Raw genomic sequence first — 18,540 nt, forward strand, 5'->3', positions numbered from 1 at the left:
CATTTGTGTGATTGATACCTATAAGTGGAATTAATATACTAAACCAAATTTTACTCTTAAGGTGCATGCATTATCAGTATTCCATCAAGAGTGAAATAATTTGTTATTATTGTGCAATAATAGAAAACTTTAAGTACTAAACCTAAAGCTTTTCTGCTACCATATAATATGTAGAGAAAATCCCCAAAACAAGTTTCAAATTTCATAGTATATTTTCTATATTATATTTTAATACTAAAAATAGTATTAAAATATAATTTGTGCATTCTTTTAATTAATATTCAAAACATTCATGTATCAGATAATTTAAGATAATTCTGCAATTTTAAATTGTTTTTACTGTACATAGCACAGATCTAAATGAAATAAAAATGATTTATCCTGGAAAAATAGGGCTTCCTGAATATTACAAATTATATAGAAATGAACCTCTTTTCTATATAAATAAATATGCACAAAAAATCATCTAGTTTATCACCAAATTATTTAGAAAATAAATTTCTTTTAAGATTAAAATGAATAATTATCACGTTGGAAACTCATTTCATTAAAATCCTCAGTATTTATTATTACAAGTTGAAACATTTAACAGACTAGCAAAAAGATGTTTTGATACTGCCATTCATAGTCTCAAGAGTATTTTTTAGGATTTGTACAAAAGCCAGCCGGCTATCTTTTTTTTATTATTATTTATATTCTAGAAAAAGGTAGATGTAGGAGAAATTCTAGTGTGCATAACATAGTTACAATGTACACAATCCTATGCTATTTTAACAAAACTTCAAATGGAGAAAAAAAAACTTTTCTCAAATATACTGAAGACCAACACAACCTGAGAGAGGCATTTGTCCAAAGTAAATTCTAGACAATATTTTAAACATTTTTTTTACCATCTCTTATTCTAAAACTTAAACTAAGATCTTAAAGAGATGGACTCAATAAGGAGAAAAAAAGAGAAGTTCAAAGAAATTGGCTGGAGTGAAAAACAAATTCCATGAGAAAATAAAGCTCCTACATACCTATCCTGTAGCTGAGGTAGAATATTTTTGACTTGGTAATGGTTGGTAAACATGGGGAAAAGTCAGGTATGCTTCCCTGGTCTAGTTGCGTATGAATTTCTTAGAAATTAATAGCATTTCAATTAATCACACACTGTCCATTCTTTTTCAAAAGTAATTAAATTTGATGTAACTTTATGTAAGTTGGGTGGTGGCTTATATTCTGAGAAGAGATAGTAAGCGTGATATGGTTAGTGCCACACATGCCCAATTTGCAAAAATTCTCATGACTATCTGTTCTGGTTGTATTATTACTGTCTGGACTGCCTTATTTTTACATGACAAAAGAACTAGAAAATAATGCTTCCACAATTTAAATTAATGGTATAGATCGTGGGTGTCAAACTCACCACATCACGTGATGTGTCATGACATATTGCGACTCTTTTCCCCTTGCCAGAGCTGGGGTGGGCACAGCTTCCACGTGATGCATCCAGCCCGTGGGCCGGCAGTTTGACACCCCTGGTATAGATATATTATATAAGTAAATATTACACAACACATACACACATGCAAACAAATCCATGTGTGTGTGTGTTTGTGTGTCTCCAAATTGTGATATAATATATTGAGTTGTAAAGATTTTATTTGGATACGTTAAAATGCTTTTAACACTAATATAGAGAATTTAATTTTTAAAAATATTAACATTGTTAAATCTAGATACATTTTACTGAAAAATACTGTACATCTGTAAAATGTTCAAATGTCATTTGTAAAAAGAGGTAGTATTGTAATTGTTATTGGCCAAAATCAATGCTAATCTACATTTTAATTTTTCTATTAAATTAACCTTTTCTCCATAAGCCTAGTAAAGTGTGCATATATATATATATATATATATATATATATATATATATATATATATATATATATATATATATGTTTTCGTAGATTCTCGCGGGTGTCTGTATGTGTAGATCTAGAGTCTCGGGTTTCTTCCCGCGTTCCTTTCATCTTCAGAAAGTTGTGGCGATGTTTCGACGAAATCCCATCCGTCATCATCAGGCCGGAGTGTTCCTCCTGCTGCTTCCAGGAGCAATGCGTGGTCTGTCTGTTCCTTTCCTTCCAACTTCCAGCCCCACCGGCAGTTGGAAGGAAAGGAACAGACAGACCACGCATTGCTCCTGGAAGCAGCAGGAGGAACACTCCGGCCTGATGATGACGGATGGGATTTCGTCGAAACATCGCCACAACTTTCTGAAGATGAAAGGAACGCGGGAAGAAACCCGAGACTCTAGATCTACATATATATATATATATATATATATATATATATATATATATATATATATATATATATATATATATATATATATATATATAATTTTGCTTAGATGTTATTTTTTCAGGGGTTTTCCCCTTTCCTAATTTTTTTAAACAAATAATGTGGTACTAAACAGAAATTGCTTAAATAAACTGAAAGAATGTTTTATATTAAACCATTGGTCTTGGGGTTAGAAGAATATTCAAATCTCTTATTTATCTCCAAAGTAACAGGGACACCGACAGTTACAAATGATTTTATAATATTTTGTAAAGAACATAGAATCAGTTTGGAGAAAGCTATAGTCACTCATCAAATTTGCAACTTAATGAAAAGTTGTACTCTTTGTCACCTTATTTTGACTTTGTGTCCAGCATTGTTCCCTTCCAGTGAGAGAACTAAAGTTATCCATGGAATGTCCAGTACTTCATACAAAGGATCAATTCATGAACATACAAAAGTATGGTTCTCCAAAGATGTGTCATAATGTTTATGCCATAGTAGGATTTAAATAATTATGGGATAACCTGAGTGAGGGCCAGATGTTAATAGGCTTGAAAACTCTGTGTTATTCTAATATACACAGAAATTAATTGCATGTATGAATTGACTCTGCTCTGCTTCAAATTGGTGAAATTCTTTTAGCATTAAATAAGCAATGACAGTTTATATCAAATGGCTATAGTTTATATCCTCTTTTTAATTGGATAGTGAATGTCCTTCACCATGACAGTAAATAAAGCCTGTGCTCCATGACTGTAAGTGAAGCAGCCCTACCAGCTTCACAGCATCACTTTATATACTGCAGCCTCACAAGCCACCAGCTAAATAAATACATAAATGTAGCTTCCAGGTAGGATTATATACCTATTAGATAAGATGGCAACAGCATTAATCAGAAACAGTAGATCTGAGTGGTTTAGTTACTATTTTAACAAAAAAAAGGTTGACAGAAATAATGAGTGTTTTCTTTTCTAGGTTCAGCATGGAATGAACAAATACATCTATCATTAAAAAAACAGTCTCACATTTCTGTAAAGGCTGGTGACTAAACATCAGCAGGGCATGATAATTTGAACTACTAGTGAGTGTATCTGGCCTCTGAGCAATTCCACAGAAGTCTGACCCGGCATTCTGATTATGTCTTTTTACTCTGCTGAAACCTTGAAAACTCTTCCTGGTTTCCTTCATTTTATAGAGCCTTAATTAATTGCAATTATTAAGTAAGTTTATGTCCCAAAGCAGGTAAGGGACAGAGGCAGAGAGAAAAAGACAACTCCAAATTATATTGCAAAGTTATGAAAATATATTTTCACAAAATATAGGCATACTTTACAATCTCTCAGCTGGAGCTTTACTCTCAGCAACATAGATTTAAGGAGGACCTGCCTCCATTGGGCAGATAACGTTTTAATATTTATAGATTTGATGTAGGTGGGGAATTACTTTTTTTGAATATGAAGCAAGAATTGAGTCGGAAAAAGAATGAGCCTTGTCTTTGCTGTGTCTTCTGTCTCCTTCTCTCTTCTTTTTTTGAGATATCCTGGAATTTTGAGTTGCTTTCACTACTACAATAAAAGTGAGTGTATTTGTCAGCACCATTGATTCTATCAGAAGATAATTTAGTGAAACAGCATTTTCACAGTGGAAGAGCAAAGAATGGTCTAGTTCATCAGCATGAACAAAAAAGTCCTCCTGCAGCTACACAACCAGTGGTCAATTTCAGTGAGTTTTGGGCCACAGAGCACAATCTTCTGCTCAACTAGCAATCCAAACTAAAGCATTCATGACCTCATTTCTAAAACCTAGGAATAATCACTATTATTGCATTATTATTGTTTATTTTACTAAGTCATTCTCCCAAAGATTGCAGTTAATCAGGAAGGAGTAAAACTGTCCTTATGACTCACTCCTAGAGATATCCTTGACTGTGTTTCCTTTCCTTATTGCAGCCTACTATATCTCTCCTTCTACCCTATATCAGAAGCAGAATCCAAAGATTAGAGCAATAAGATCTCAAAGTTTGTGGCAAAAGGAGAGCCTTATAGGTGAAATAAATATATGATTTTGTCAATCAGAAGAATATAAACGAAATATATTGTTACAGAAGTTATTGGAAAAGGGCTCAGCTATGCAGAGAGGCAGATAACTCTATACTAGGAATTGGGGTAAAAATAGAATTCATGATTGTGCATGATATAATGGAAAATCTGACTGGAGGCATCCCCAGGCAGCTGGGGAGGTCATCAAAAAAAGTCGAGATGGTTGTCATAACCACACAAAACCACCACATTTTACCTCTTATAAAGTGTAACAAAAGATAGGGCTTCAATTGAATGGTCATGATTGAAATCTTGAAGGTTTTTTTACTCCCCTCTAAAGATCCCACTCCACTCAACTGATATTTCAGAGCACAGCAGAAAAGATAGATTTGTCTGCAAGATGTCATGTGTTCTCAGATGATTTTTCTAGAAAAAGCCTTAAGAGATTCTGAGCAACAGTCCAGAACTTGCCAGGAAAACTCTGGCCCCAGATGTAAGCTTTGCAGCAGCAATTAAAAGATACTCTGGATGTTTCTGATTTATAGTGTGGATTTGGGCTATCCTTCACTCACAGACAACATCAACTTCAGATAATCATAAACTGGTTGAATTGGAAGTGACCTTACAGCAAATCTTATCTGATGTCCTGCTCAGTACAGGATTCATTAAAGCATTTCTGACAGATGATTGTCTAACCTCTGATTGAAGATCTCTCACATGGGGCAGTCTGCTTAACTGAATGAAATATCATACAGTTGTGAATTTCCTCCTCATTCTATTTCCAAGTACTTTTAAACAAATGATTTTGAACTAAGAATATCTGCCCCTTCTTCTTTATGTGTTAACCCTTCGGATATTTGATCAACACCACATCTTACCACAATGGTTTCTTCTGTAAGGTACTGAACATACAAATAATTTTTCACCATTCCTTATAGGACTTGATTCCCAGACCCCCTTTCCATCTTGGTAAACTTCTTTAAACTTCTTTCATTCTGTCTCTGCCTTTCTGAATTGTGGTGCCCAAACTGAACACAGCATGAATATGGGATCTGATCAAGGAGTAAAATAGAATAATCACTTCCTGTGATCATGACCCTGGGCTCCAAAATTGCATTGCCTTTCAGCAGCTGCATTTCATTCCTGGTTCATGTTTATCTTCTGGTCTTCAAGAACATTCAGATGTTTTCGCATACAGATTTCCTCACCCATTCTAAATTGTTGCCATTCGTTTTTCCTACTCATATATATGAACATGTACCTAAATTTTCCAACTGAGTTGCATCAACCACTTTACCATTACTTTAAAATGATTTAGATCTCTTCACTATTTTCTTAATTTATATACAGTAAATAACCACAACTCCGTTCACTTCTAAATTCTATATCTGTTATGAAGAAGTTGAAAATCATTAGTTTCAGGCTCTGCAGCATTTACATCGGTTCATGATGCTGTCAAGTTAGTTTGGGTCATGTACTTTAATATGCTACAAACTGCTAAGAGAACATCTCTTATCTCATGACAGATAGATTTGCTCAAAAGTCACTGAAGCTATTAAACAGCTATTAAAATTCCCCACTCTATCAGATCAACCTTCTTGCATGGTTTCTGACATTCAGCTAAGGCTAAAAGCAACCAAGAAAAATATCCAGATCTACCTTTGTCAGCCAAGCTTAGTGTTGGACAAATAATTTTAAAATGAAAGTTTTATTAAAAGAATTTCTTGAAAGTTCTCCAAATGCTGCAGATATGCAACTTCACCATATTTACAGTCAACCAAATATTTCATACAAAAATAGGAAATGAGCCAATGAAACTGGTTTAATTGTGCTCTGTACTTTAAATGCTGAAGCAACAAGTATGAGAATATACAGTATACTTTTTGAGTGCATAATTTGAGAAGTACAATGCTATAATTTTACTGCATAATCTGTTTAGAAAAGTAAATACTGCCTGTCCAATGTAATGAACCTACCAAAGAAAACAACAGAAAGCGAAATATACTTTTTCTCCTTGGCATTTTCCCACAAATGCACAGTCCACTTTTCTTCAGATCAGTCAAGTGTTGATCCATTGGTTACAAGAGGAATTGACTGACCACCTCCTCACCAGAGCCTTGAAGGCTGAGAGAGGGTGGCTAGTCAAAGTCACCCAGCCAACTTACAAGCCTAAGGCATGACTAGAGCTCACAGCTTCCTGGTCTTCTTAATCACTAGACCAAACTGACTCTTTAAAAAAGCATACATATAATTGTACTTTATAAAGAAAACTTTGCTGGTGGCTAACATATGATTTAATATGAAGCCAAAAGTCTAATGACAGATTCTATAGCCACGTAAATTAAATTATTATAAGCCCCAAAGGACACCCAAAGAAACTGTCAGTGAGAACATTATTTTTCATTACACTGCTGTCAACTTTTATTGCGCTATGAAACTCTTGCACAATGTACTGTTGGCATAATTACATGCCAGCTTAATTGCAGCATAATTATATTCTTACAGCACTCTGTAGTATAGTAGAATCAGTGTAGTAAAGTAGCAGAGTAGTACAGAATAGTAAAATATTTTCTGTACATCACAGTTACATAGATCCATTTCATGCCAGGAAAAAACATATGAAATTTATATTGAAAAAGATAACTTTACATTTCGTATTGGTATAAAATCAATGAAGATCAAGATCATTGTGCAATGCTGCTACAGTTTGCATTTTAATATATATCATTGCTATTAAGCTATATTTGGGACAGATAGGGCAGGCTGAGTGAGCAACCAACAGAAAATGAGGGATATTTTTCACTCTCTGCTTTATAACTTTTGCAGCAGTATTAATAAAGTACATATTACTTTGCAGCGAAGCACAGGTCCCATTCCTCTTGTTGAAAAGACAATAACCCTTGGTATTATTTTTAACTATTTTGTAAACTTCAGCTGTAACAAAGCTCTCAAACATGCTCTGGTTTTGTATGCTGGCACTATGTAGACTGACAGAGAATATATGAAATGATGGTAGTGGTGAAGACTGGCAATTATAAAAGAAGCAATGGGTTTTAAGTTCAGTTATCTTAAGTCTATTTATAAGTCTGAGTTTAGAGACACTTCAAGTCCCACAAATTCATTCCAGCCCCAGGCAAGCATGAGGTGTCATGTAGAAGTATGTTTCAGTCAGTTATGGAACCTGGACTACATTCTTTTTTTCAAAGAATGTTACTGTAATTTGGTACAAGGATGGAGTCAATGTGAAATAAAATTAGCATAGTTGGTTAGGGAATTCTGGAAGTTGAAGGCCACACATCTTAAAGTCACCAATGATGGAAAATACTGCTCTAACATCATAACATACCTCACATGGCTGCTGTTGCGGAGATGACATGAAAGATAATTCCTGTACAGTATAAACTACTTTGAGGATGTGGAGGAAACGTGAGAAATAACCATAAATACAAACAACTAAAAAGAAAAACAGAACATGAAGGTTGAATTTTTTTTCAACTTGTTTTTCTAGATTAGGGGACAGGCTTCAGCAAGGTTAAATTTTGTAACTATGATAAGATTTCTGAAAATGTAACACACCCCTTTCCTTCATTCTCCATCAAAAATTGGCAAGAAAATGTACTTCTACTATTACATGGTAAGATCCTAATTTTTTACATCATGCATTGGAGAAGTGTGTGTGTGTGTGTGTGTGTGTGTGTGTGTGAAGAAGATGCAGAAATGTAAATACCTTTCAGGAAAACAGATTGCTCACACCTGTGTAGCTCATTTATACACACCATCTGAGCTTTGTTTTATGCTGGTAAACCTGCAAAATTATTCACATAATTCAGCTTCTTTTCAAAGACAGTACTTCCCTCTAGCCTTCTCATATATTAACATTTTATTTTTGCTTATTTTAGGTACTGGACTGAAATAGATCAACCTAGAATTTTTGACCCACTGGTTTCTCAGTCCAGTTAGCTTCTGCAAATACAACGATAGTGCCAAATACTAGCAAATCACTACTATTTTTATAAGATTTTCACAGTGTAATTAAATAAGAAGTAGGCATTTTATTCTAATCAAACTAGGAGGTTGTGGAAGCTGAGAATGGCAACAACAGCCATCAGAGGGATATTTGTATACAGTACCATGGGTCTCAGGGCTGGCATATTTAGATGATACTGATCCAACTATGTATCATGTTTTACTCTTTTATCCCATCAACAACAAACAGAAATGTAGACAATCCCGTGGTCACAAATACCACACTGATACAAACCATATGAACAATGTTTTGAGGACTGTCTTCTTCCAGTTGGCTTGGTTGCCTCTTTGCTCAATCTGTTCCCTCAATGCCTTGTCCAGCAACTCCAAGTTCCTATGTGTTTCTCTCTGTTGTTGCTATTCTGCAGTGCAGCTGTTATTGGGGCTGCTTTAAGAAGGCATGAATTCTTTCAGTTTCTGCTTTTTGTCCTGGGCTCTTTTGCTATTGCCATGCTTGGTCTGCTACTCATGTTACTATTGAGAATTGCAAAGGATGTCTTGGCCCCTGTGGTTGTGCAGTGTAGTTAGTATGTGTTGTGATTCAGGGTCAGCCTGTGGGTTCGACAGTTGGGTCGGACGACTCAGAGGAGGAGGGGGGTGTTAAAGACCTTGCTGAGGGGGTTGAAGATCTTGCTGATGAGAACCCTCAGCCAGGCCCCTCACACTTGGTCACCATGGAGACCCAGCTATGTGAGCCTGACAGCGTGGATGAAGATGACCCACAGCTGGCCCTGTTCAAGGACGCCCGACGCAGGAGGCAGTCAATTAGGAGTAAACAGCGGAAGGCAATGGGGCTCCTCGGAAGGAGGCAGAGAGAAGCCACGCCCTGAACTCTATATAAGGGGAATGTGTGGGAGGGCTAGTTTGCTGAAGGCAACCGCTCGGATGGTTCATGTTTCTTAAAGCTCCTGTTTCTTGGTTTGTCTTGTTCCGTTTGTTTTTGTAGTAATAAATTTGGCAGGTGTAATTCCAGCCTCTTGCCTTCTTGTAAAAGGGGTTGTCCCTGCCTTTTCTGCAGGGCCGGTAGCAGGCTGGTACAGAACAGTATGAGACCTTCCTGGACTGCATTTCTATTGTGAAAAGGCCAGATGCCAGTTAACCCCCAATATTTAGGAAATTTAAAATTACATCCCACTGACAGGAGGATTTTCAGGTCAACATTTTGAGCTTCATCGCTCTATGCAAAGCTCTGTCTTATTTGTCATCTGACTTTTTTCACTTCCACCTTTTTTTTCCAGTTCCTAAAATATCCCACTAATAGGATGCTATGATCACGTTCCTTCCTTCCTTCTTTCCTTCCTTGCTCCTCTTTCTGGCTTGAGCAAACTAGTACAGAGGTTAAACATTCCACCAGAACTGAAACAAATTCAGTTCCAAGTACTTTGAAAGAATCCTACTTTATTCTACAAAGTCACTTAATCTCTACAAAATAACCAATTTAACCTGGGATTTAGCTGTATCTGATTGACAGCAAACCTGACGTACAAATGTATGGCAGGGGAGTTATTCTTTTCTAAGATATATCCAAGCTTGGAACAAATCAAAGCGTGGCTTGCTCTGTCCAGGGTAGAAATGAGTAAATATCTTCATTTCTTCCTGAATGTTTTTCTTAGTCATTATGGTACAGTATAAAGAAAGAAAAAAATAATAATGTGTGCCAAAAAAATAAGCAAGGTGGAAAGATTCATTTTTTTTCTTTTTCTTTGCGAGACACAAATGTGCTAACGGTTCCTGGAATTCGGTGAATATTTGCAAATCCCCAATGCAGAGCAGTTCATTTGTTACAGAGAATTCCAGCTGTGTTTGAAGCCAACTTCAAGAGCCTTGGTGGAGCAGTGGGCTAATGCCTCCTTAAGTAACACCAGCTGCCTGCAGTTAGTGCAGGTTCGCGTCCCACCAGGCTCAAGGTTGACTCAGCCTTCCATCCTTCCGAGGTAGGTAAAATGAGGACCCAGATTGTTGGGGGCAATTAAGCTGACTTTGTAATAATGCCGCTTGGGGGGTGTATGAAAGCCCTAATAAGCAGGCATATACATAGAATGAAGGCTACTGCTAAGCTTGTAAGCCTCCCTGAGTCTTCGGAGAAGGGCGGGATATAAATGGAATTTTTTAAAAAAACTTTGTGAAGGAAATTCCTCCAGACAGGTGTCATTTATCTATCTCCAATAGGTTTGCTTATCTACACCCTTATTTATGCTGAATCGGACCATTTTTGTCCAAAATATATTTGGGTTTTTCTTATACTGACAACATTTTCAAAATATTTTATTTCCCATCAGCTATTGTATATTTATTTATTGTATATTGGTTTATTTATTTCACACCTTTATTATTTTTACAAATAACTCAAGGCAGCAAATATACCCAGCACACCTTCCTCCTCCCATTTTCCCCATATCTGTGAGGTGGGTTAGGCTGATAGAAAATGACTGGCTCAAAGTCAGCTGGGTTTCGTGGCTAAGCAGGACTTGAACTCATGGTCTTTTGCTTTCTAGCCTGGTGCTGTAACCAATAGACCTAACTTATTTTTCTAGAAGATAAATGCCCTTATTTTATCAACATAAACAATATATTCCATTTTCCCCATCCTCAGCTTTTTTTTAATCTCTGATGTCACATTCTATACAAACTGCCTTATAAATTAATATAATATTCTCATTTTTTAACCTCCTCTACCATTTTATTAGTTATTTCATGCCTCCTACCTCAGGTAGTCATAACTGACTCTTATTTTGTTTTGTTTTTTCAGCTCATGTGAATGGCTTGTTGGCATAAGTTATAATGAAATCTTCCAAACTATACACCAACTCATTTAAATTCTTATTCAGGTTTCAGAAAACCTTTCATGCTAATTTGTATGAAACCTGTATGTAAAGTTTTTAAAAGTTACATGCACCATTCCAATAGTCTTACAAATGTTTTAAAATTTTACTAAAAGTTTCTATAGAAGATTTTTCTCTTTTACATTACTAGGTAATATATGAATGGAAGAGTAATCTACGCCTTCAGGGAAATACCTTACTTGTTCCTACATTGGAAACGCCCACCTACATCCATAACGTATTATTTACTATTTTAAAGAATGCTTTTGATTCTTCCTCTGATGCTCAGTACTGAAGATTTGCAACATAATCCAAATTTATGAGCTGCATTCTATGTGCAGTGTTTTTCAGCTTCACACTATAATCAACATCTTCTCACTCCAAGAAAGAATTATTTGTATGATTATTCCTGCTATTAAATTATTATGATTGGTCACATTGTCAGCTGATGTTTAGACTGGATTTGGCAATTTTCCCCCCCTACCCATTGAGTTCTTCTCAATTGAGCTGGGATAGGCAGATATTGTTGTTTGGTGGTATTGAAAGTATCATCCAGGTTGTAAGCAATTCCAAATAAAGCTACCTTTGCGATTGACTGATGGTGATTTTTGTCAATGCTGATAGAGTTCAAGTGACACTTCAGCTATTTTGGAATTGCACCAAAGCACCTATTACTATTGCCACTGCCTTTGCTTTCTTTTGCCACAGTCATTTTACTTCTATTTGCAGGTCTTTATATTTTTGTAATTTCTCCAGTTTTTTTCCCTCCTGTTCTGGTGTCTCCCAGTATTGCAATGTCTACTATTCCGACTTTTTGTCATTCTTATCAACAATTGTTAAGTCTAGACGTAGGAGTCTGCAACCTGGACAACTTTAAGACTTGTGGACTTCAGCTATGCTGGCTGAGGAATTCTGGAAGCTGAAGTCCACAAGTCTTAAAGTTGTCCAGGTTGCAGAACCCTGGTCTAGAGTGTTGTGTGGCAGATGCTGTAAGTTTTTGCTCAAGACACATTCTACTCTAATACTGAATTAAAATAACTTCCTTTGTAAGCAGCTTTTCCAGGAAATATTTGTAATACCATATTCATTTGCAAATTTCAGCAAATAACCATACCTTTTGTTTTGTTTTGTTTTGTTGATAGCATGTGACTTTAAATCAACCAGAAATTTAGTAATAAATAAACTCTTTATTTTATAGGAGAATATATTGATTTTCTTGGTCACTGCCAGTTCTGTGACGCTTCCTGTTCTAAATGTACAGGACCAACTTCGAAGGACTGCATTGTATGCAATGCAAAGTAAGCCATTCTTATTAAATAATTTCTATCCATGTAGGAGTTACAATACCATCCATGTTTACTGCATTTAATTCAAGCTATTTTGTGAACTGATAGAAAACAATTATAATCTGAGTTTATAATCCATCATTGACTGGAATGAACCATTTTATGTTGCCCCTTATGACATACATAATGTGCTTCTCATCCTGAAAGGAGAAAAATATATTGTTCCTTAATATATATAGGGAAAAAATGAAATTGAAAAACCTGGGGAAATGCAGAAATTATATTTACACTGGTGAACAATATCTGTGAGTTGATAAAAAAAAGTTTAGGAATACACAATAGTAAATAATTTCATCACGTACATACTTTTTCCTCTGGCTCCCTTGCATTTCCAATGGAAATTTGGAAAATTCTAGACATTAATATAACAAAATCTCCTGCAGAAAAATCTGTTTCACAATTTGGGCCCCACTATCAGATACAGCCCAAGTTCAGAATCAGAACTGAGTTACAATAAGGATCTAAGTAAAATAGTAATAAGTTATGAAAGTTCAGTAAAACATATAAACACAAAGAGCACTTTTATATAAGAAAAGTTTACTGTATCTTGTAGAGAGTGAAAGGTTTTGAATTAGTTTCCCATGAATGTGGAGCTGAATATTGTTTAGTGAATGAGATAAGAACAATATAATGGAAATAAAGTATGCATGAGGATGAATAAATGTTTAGTAAATGTCTCATCATAGAACAAGGAGTAAACGAGGATGTGTGATGTCCTCTGGATTATTTATAGATAAATTAATAAGAAATATTAGTGGTGATATTGGAGAATGTTGTAAACCTGAATGTTTTGCACAAGCGTAAATGATTCCCCAGTTCACAACCATCAGTGTAAAATATTACATGAAAATATAAGGACCAGCATAAAACATAAACAGTAGCTCAACATAAATGAAAAATGGTTTGACATAATATGTTGCTGCATTTGATCTAACCACTTGTGCTCCCTAAGTCTGGAAAGAGACAATAGTCCTCACCTCTTGGGAAACAGTATCAAGGAGTTTTATAAAAGGCTTGAGAAATTAGCCAGATCAATTTGAAGTTCAAAGTTTAGCTTGTGAGGTGTCATAAATAGTTTTCAAACTGAAAATAGAGCAAAGTACAAAGAATATGTGGAATATAACTGAATATGGAAGCAGATCTCCAGATTGGCTTAAGTTCATTCTCTAAAAGGAAGTTATTCTTCAGTTACTTAATTCTAATGTTATGTTCCCCACTTTTTTTTTGCAGTAGAGTTTTGGATGACAGGCGCTGCGTTGTTCAATGCCCTAGAGGGAAATTTGAATTTAACAAGCAGTGTCAGCCTTGCCATGAGTCCTGTATGGAATGCAGTGGAAGTGAATCTAATGAATGCACTAGCTGTGCTAGAGGTAAGGCATTCTCTTTTTTCCTCCCATTTATTTTCTGTTAATTATACCACAGCATCTAGAGAATAAAATAACCATGGGATTTTGTTGCAATTGTGGGAATTCAGTTTTATTTATATTGTGTGTCTGGAATCTAATGTTCTTCTACTGATTAACATGAGGTAGGAAGAATTCTTCTCACCTATTCCATTCTCTCTCCAGTCTGAACACCTAAATAATCTTCCAGAATATATGGGGGGGAGGGATATGCAAAAGATTTTAAGGAAAAAGAAAATTCCAACACATGAGTAGATACATATAACATTGGTCTGGGTGATATTTACTTGATCTCTTCTTTCCATATACTAGAAAGCCCAATATATTATAGTACTAAATCTCAGGTATTCAGTATTGGCTATCAGAAGAATGTCCATTAATTAGGCATTGGTTCCAAAGATAATAAGCAATCCCATCTTTTTAAAAACCAATGTCAGGAACAAGCCATCTTGACTACCAGTTGGGAGACAGGATGGGGCCAAGCTTTTTATTTCCTCCAGTCCTTTAGAAAAAGCTGAGTGGAAGGGCGATGAAATCTAAGGCAGGCATTTAATTGTACTTTTCAGTATTAACCATTGCTATGGCTTTGTCCTCAGCTAAAGACATTGCTTTTCAGATTGACACAGAAAATTCTGAATCAAATTACATAAACAGTGATTTTACATTCAAGGATTAGGAATGAGCACAGGAAAAAAAACACCTGCGTGCGATTTCTTTGATCACCATTCCCTTGAAACCATATTATGCATGTAACAACTTTATCTTATTTAAAGAGTGTCTGCCAGAATTCATGCACGCAGAAGTAAATGTAATTCTGATATTTCTTGTTGTCTATAATTTCTAATAAAATGAAGTGGATGGGTCAGCTCCAGCTATAATAAATGTCCACAAGTTGTTGATCCAGCTAGACAATGCATGGAAAATATACAAATATAATTTTGCACTGAATATATCTTAATGACTCTAAAACCAGTATGAATTAAATAAATGGAAGTTACATTCAGGCTCTTTGGATAGAAGTAATCTTTATTTATGTTATTACGACTTCCCTTCATTAATTTAGTTAAGCACATTTTTAAAAGAAAATAATAGTGTTGGTTTATGAGAGAAAACAAGATATTTTAAGAATCGAAGTGACCCCAAAGTCTGCTTAGCAATTCTGTTTCTGGATGATTTAATCTTATTAGATTTCCCAGTTCTCCACAAAGCCAAACTCCTTTTGAAGTCATATACCTTTTGGGGCTAAAGAGACCCCCATAGGGATCCTAGGGCTCCATGTGCCTCCCAACACCTCATGTTGCAGCTTATTTTAATTATGTTTTCAAAACACTCTTTCAAAGCAGAAAGCTCATAGAAAGTGTAGTATCCAATTACAAAACCCTTCCCCTTACTAAAGTTTTTTTTAAAAAAGAAATCCAGTGTGTATGTGACATAGACACACCTCATTTGCATAATTACCCCAACTGATATAGTCCCTATATTTCCCAAATATTAAGAATGAAAATCCCAACCCTCAAAGGATTATATTATATTGTGGACTTATAAATTGTCTTGATTTTTATTATTGAATAAAACTGCAACAGGCCAGAGATATCTGAGGTTTGGGTAGCTATATCCTCAAAGTATTGAATGATAGAGCAGGAAAAAAATGCCATAGATTTCCAGACTAGGCTGGAATCAAATGTTTTCTGCAATTTTTTAAAATGAGGATCTTAATGTCCACAGCCAGGTAAACCAGCCCCACAAGCAAACCATGTCAGAGTAATTGATGTCCATGGAAAATTTTCTTTCAATCAATATGTGTAGAAATGGCCTACATTACAAGTAGGTTAGGAAATGTATTTGATCACATATCTCAAATCTATACTGTACACAAAAGAACATATACATATCAAAATATGCACTTTTGAGACTTTGTCATGCAGTATGCAAATAGTAAGGGCACATGGGCAAACAGCATAGGATTTGGGAAGGGGAAGCTGCTTGCCAGCCAGCAGGCAGTTGCCTTATTTATGGTAGGTTTTGTTTATTCAACTTACCTTACAAATCTTCACCAAAGTTGAAGTGTTTGCAGGAACTCATGAAGCAGGAATAAACACATTGACCAGGATAGGGATGCAGGAATCATGGGATTGCAGGAGTTGTTTTGGAAGGAAGGAAGGAAGTGTGGGAAGAATCCAGAGAAAGAAATATTTTGGGAAATATTAAAAAGGCAGAATATATTTTCCTAAAGGATCTTAAATGCAGAAACCAACACACACACACACCAAGTCTCTTTGCTCCAAACAGAAACCAGGTCTGCAGAAATGCAGATTTGATAATCTTGTCAGAAAGATTGGAGCCAGGAAGCTTGGATTAGAAAAAGATCCCTAGAATCAACAATCCCTGACACCAAATAATCCAACAGTCATCCATCACAGCCCTAGGGAAGCAGGATATGATTTTGGACATAAAAGGATTAACTTACCACCATCAGAATACCAGAAAAGCAGACTCAGGTTGAAGTTCATGCCACAGGAACAACTCCAAACAAAAGCTCAAGAAGGTATAAAAACCCACCCAGCTATGTGTCGTCAGCTTTCCCAGAGCTGTCTTTCTGTCTGGCTCTCCTCTTCAATAAACTACAACCTTCTTTCTAAAGCAGTCTCCATTTTGATTATTCCCAGCTGGACTGGATCCCGATGAAGATTTTTCTTTCAACAGAAAGAAGGCAAGCAGGAAGGCAAGAAGGCAAGCAGGCAAGCAAGCAGGCAGGCAGGCAGGAAGAAAGGAAGGAAGGCTCATTCCATGCTAATTGTTACTGTTTTATGAGAGCTGTCCTCAAGATGGTAGAGCAGTTTACCAGGTTTCATCATTTCACGTCAGCAAAAAAGGAAGATAATGAATGATTGGGCTGAGTCCTCACACATCTGAAAAGTACAGATAACAAGGAGGTGATTCCCACTAAGTTTGATAGGGCTTCCTCTGTAGTGTTTACAGTCTTTAGAACTGTTCTCTCACTAAGTCATCAGACTTCTTCCAGCACAATCCCGGGTCTTTAAAACAATGCTTCCAGGAGTTTGGCTCTGCTTAATCTGGCTTTCCCTCCTCCAGATAAGAAAGGCCATCTGCGTTTCCTCTACCTGGGAGAATGCAGGAGGAGCTGTCCCTTGGGCTTCTATCCTTCTGAGGAGAACAGTACTTGTGCACCTTGCTTTGAGCACTGTCAAGAGTGCCTGAATCAAACCAGCTGTGAAAGGTGCTCAGAGGGATATTCTCTCATTAATAACAGCTGCCAAGAGCACAAATGCAAAAAAGGTAAGGCTTCTTACAATGCAATGTGAGAGGTTTTATGTCAAATATCTTTTATCCTTTATACTGTTTCCATCTTCCTTTAAAACATTAACAGAATCCACAATGGTCTGAGAATCGGCGTCTCCACTAGATAATTGACAATCAATCTGAAACTAAATTAATCAAGTAAAAATAGCAACTGGGAAAAATCGTTTATCCAAACTTCCTCAAATCTCCAAATAAGTTACCTAGACCTAATCTACATATCAAAGGATTAGGTCTGCAAACACAAATAGAGTTAATTAAATTGCAGCTTAACTGCATGTTCACAAGAATACATACCTACGCATATACACACACCTCAAGTGTCACCCTAGAATCAGCATGTAGACACTTCCACACCCTGGACAAGCTCCCCCTATCAAAATCTGCGGATGTACCCCATTTTTCTGCAGTTGCCCTTAAAGGCAAACTATTTTCCTTTAAGGAATAAATATTTCCTCTTTCCTCACAGCTGTCTGGATCTCATTTTTATTTATTCTTGTGCAACTCCGGCTTGAATTGGAACCCCAAATTATTCTTCTGACAGCAACCTTCCCCCTCCTCACAGCAATGAATTTGGAACATTTCAGAACATCAAAGCACACTTATGCCTCACCTATGAGAGCACACTCAAAGCTTTGCAAGACATCTTTCTGAAGCAACAAGGGGCTTCAGAGTACATGGCAGGCATATATAGCATTTCAGAAACAGGAGTTTCCTGGGATCAAACTCGGCCCATGTGCTGAAATCTCAGGAAGCAATGTAGCTAGGAGTTGTTGCCATGTGCTCTGAAGCTGTTTTTAAAACTTTGAATCCAAAGTATGGTACTCCCTTTATGTGTGTATTTGTGTGCGTGCATGCATGTGTACCTTTTCTGAGGAAAACCAAACTTTTATTGTCAGGGGAAGTCAAAGGCCTCGACTCAGAAAATTGCATTCCTTGCCCTGAAGGATGCCTCATCTGCAACTCAGGTATGTTGCATTTTAAAAATTTGGTTCACTTCTTTTTCTATCTCTCTATTTAGGGTGGCATTATCTCAGAAAAACTTTGGAAATAATTTGAGGGATTTCTTCAGTGTGGGTTGGGGGGGGACTATGGCCCTTTGATGATCTGTGAACTTCAATTTTGAAGTTGAAGTTCACAGAGAGAAAAAACGCATTAGTCTTGGGATTCTCATGCTAAACAATGCAGAAAGGAAAGTTATTAAATCCATGAAGAGTAATTCTGTTTTATTCCTGATACTTTTAAAATCTTGGCTCTG

The 18,540-nt window shown here is 36.2% G+C and overlaps 1 protein-coding gene across 1 annotated transcript in view; it reads left to right on the forward strand.

The window, feature by feature from the left end:
* PCSK5 (proprotein convertase subtilisin/kexin type 5) overlaps nucleotides 1-18,540 on the forward strand; it is a gene marked incomplete at both ends in the record, with an annotated part of 224,946 nt that overhangs the window by 171,954 nt on the left and 34,452 nt on the right. Inside the window, 3 exons of the mRNA XM_083351165.1 lie at nucleotides 12,414-12,513; nucleotides 13,795-13,931; nucleotides 17,058-17,261. Of these exons, the coding sequence (XP_083207291.1) occupies nucleotides 12,414-12,513; nucleotides 13,795-13,931; nucleotides 17,058-17,261 (441 nt within the window). The remainder of the gene's footprint in view (nucleotides 1-12,413; nucleotides 12,514-13,794; nucleotides 13,932-17,057; nucleotides 17,262-18,540) is intronic.

Source organism: Vipera ursinii (assembly GCF_947247035.1).
Source record: "Vipera ursinii genome assembly, chromosome: 2".
Classification (NCBI taxonomy): domain Eukaryota; kingdom Metazoa; phylum Chordata; class Lepidosauria; order Squamata; family Viperidae; genus Vipera; species Vipera ursinii.